The sequence below is a fragment of the Penaeus monodon genome, chromosome 29, assembly GCF_015228065.2.
Source record: "Penaeus monodon isolate SGIC_2016 chromosome 29, NSTDA_Pmon_1, whole genome shotgun sequence".
In the NCBI taxonomy this organism is placed as follows: Eukaryota; Metazoa; Arthropoda; class Malacostraca; order Decapoda; family Penaeidae; genus Penaeus; species Penaeus monodon.
The window spans coordinates 6,854,908-6,855,939 of record NC_051414.1 but is presented as its reverse complement, the minus strand read 5'-3'; the positions used below and the strand labels follow the sequence as shown (position 1 = coordinate 6,855,939).

The following is a 1,032-nucleotide window of genomic DNA, read 5'->3' as shown; positions in this document are numbered from 1 at the left end:
ACATGGTGTAACGTCTTGCTACTAATGAAATGTAATTGTTTTAGTCATACGAGTGTATATTAATTATATTAAAGAAGAATTACAAACTTTGATGACATTGGGCAATATATAAAAATATTCAAAAGCATAAAATAAGCTACAGAATAATTAATCATAATTGTATACATCAGATAACTATAGATCTCTCCTTGAAGCGATCAGCTGGCGGGAGTTCAATCCGCTGATCCGTCAGTCGTCTGCTCGCTTCAGATCTAGCGAGTGGGGCAGTGCAGGCGGGTCCTGGCAGTGCCGTGTTGTCGTGTGAGAGGCCCAGTGTTGTAGGCCTAAGATAATTCGTCTTCTCTTCTTGTTCGATCGCCAACCTTCATTCAGTAACCATGTCGGTTATGACCATTAAATTATCTCGGCCTAACGGTTGCCCGTGGGGCTTCAGGCTACAGGGAGGCAAGGATTTTGCTACACCTCTCTGTATCCAAAAGGTAAGAGTCAAACAGGAAACTTCAATCCATTAAGAAAAAAATAATAATATGTACAGTCTGTCGTGTGCTAAAAGGATTCTCGTTAAGTAACGAAAACGGGAGGGACCTCGCGGATTCCTGTCGCGTTCCGGCAACTTGTGCTCATTAGCGACTTTGCGCATCTGCTGGGAACTCGTTTCTCATTAAATTTCGAATATGATATATTGTCCCGCAGCAGTATAAATAAAACATCAGACAGGAAGAGTTCCTTGGCAATACGAATATGCTCTCTGGTCAAGCTTTCGCTCACGGCGCCTCGTGCATAAAAATGATTTTCTGAGTTTAATTAAGCGCGTCTTGTGATGAATCGAACTCTGGCCCGAAATTTTAGCGTGCCAAATATGCGAGAAGTATTTGCGAGTGAGTGTGACCCGAAAAAATAAAACACTTAAACAAACTGATTTGCTTAAATTCAAGATTTACTTTAAATTTTGCGTAACTAGATGAAAGAGCTGATTTACTCTTTACTAAAAGGCAGAAGAGGAGAGGGAAAGAGAGCAGAGTAAGTGAGGAA

The 1,032-nt window shown here is 41.0% G+C and overlaps 1 protein-coding gene across 1 annotated transcript in view; it reads left to right on the top strand.

The window, feature by feature from the left end:
• Positions 1-221: 221 nt before the first annotated feature.
• The window catches only part of LOC119591919 (PDZ and LIM domain protein Zasp-like), a gene marked incomplete in the record, with an annotated part of 137,443 nt that continues 136,632 nt past the window's right edge, over positions 222-1,032 (top strand). Inside the window, 1 exon segment of the mRNA XM_037940673.1 lies at positions 222-479. Coding sequence (XP_037796601.1) covers positions 378-479 — 102 coding nt within the window.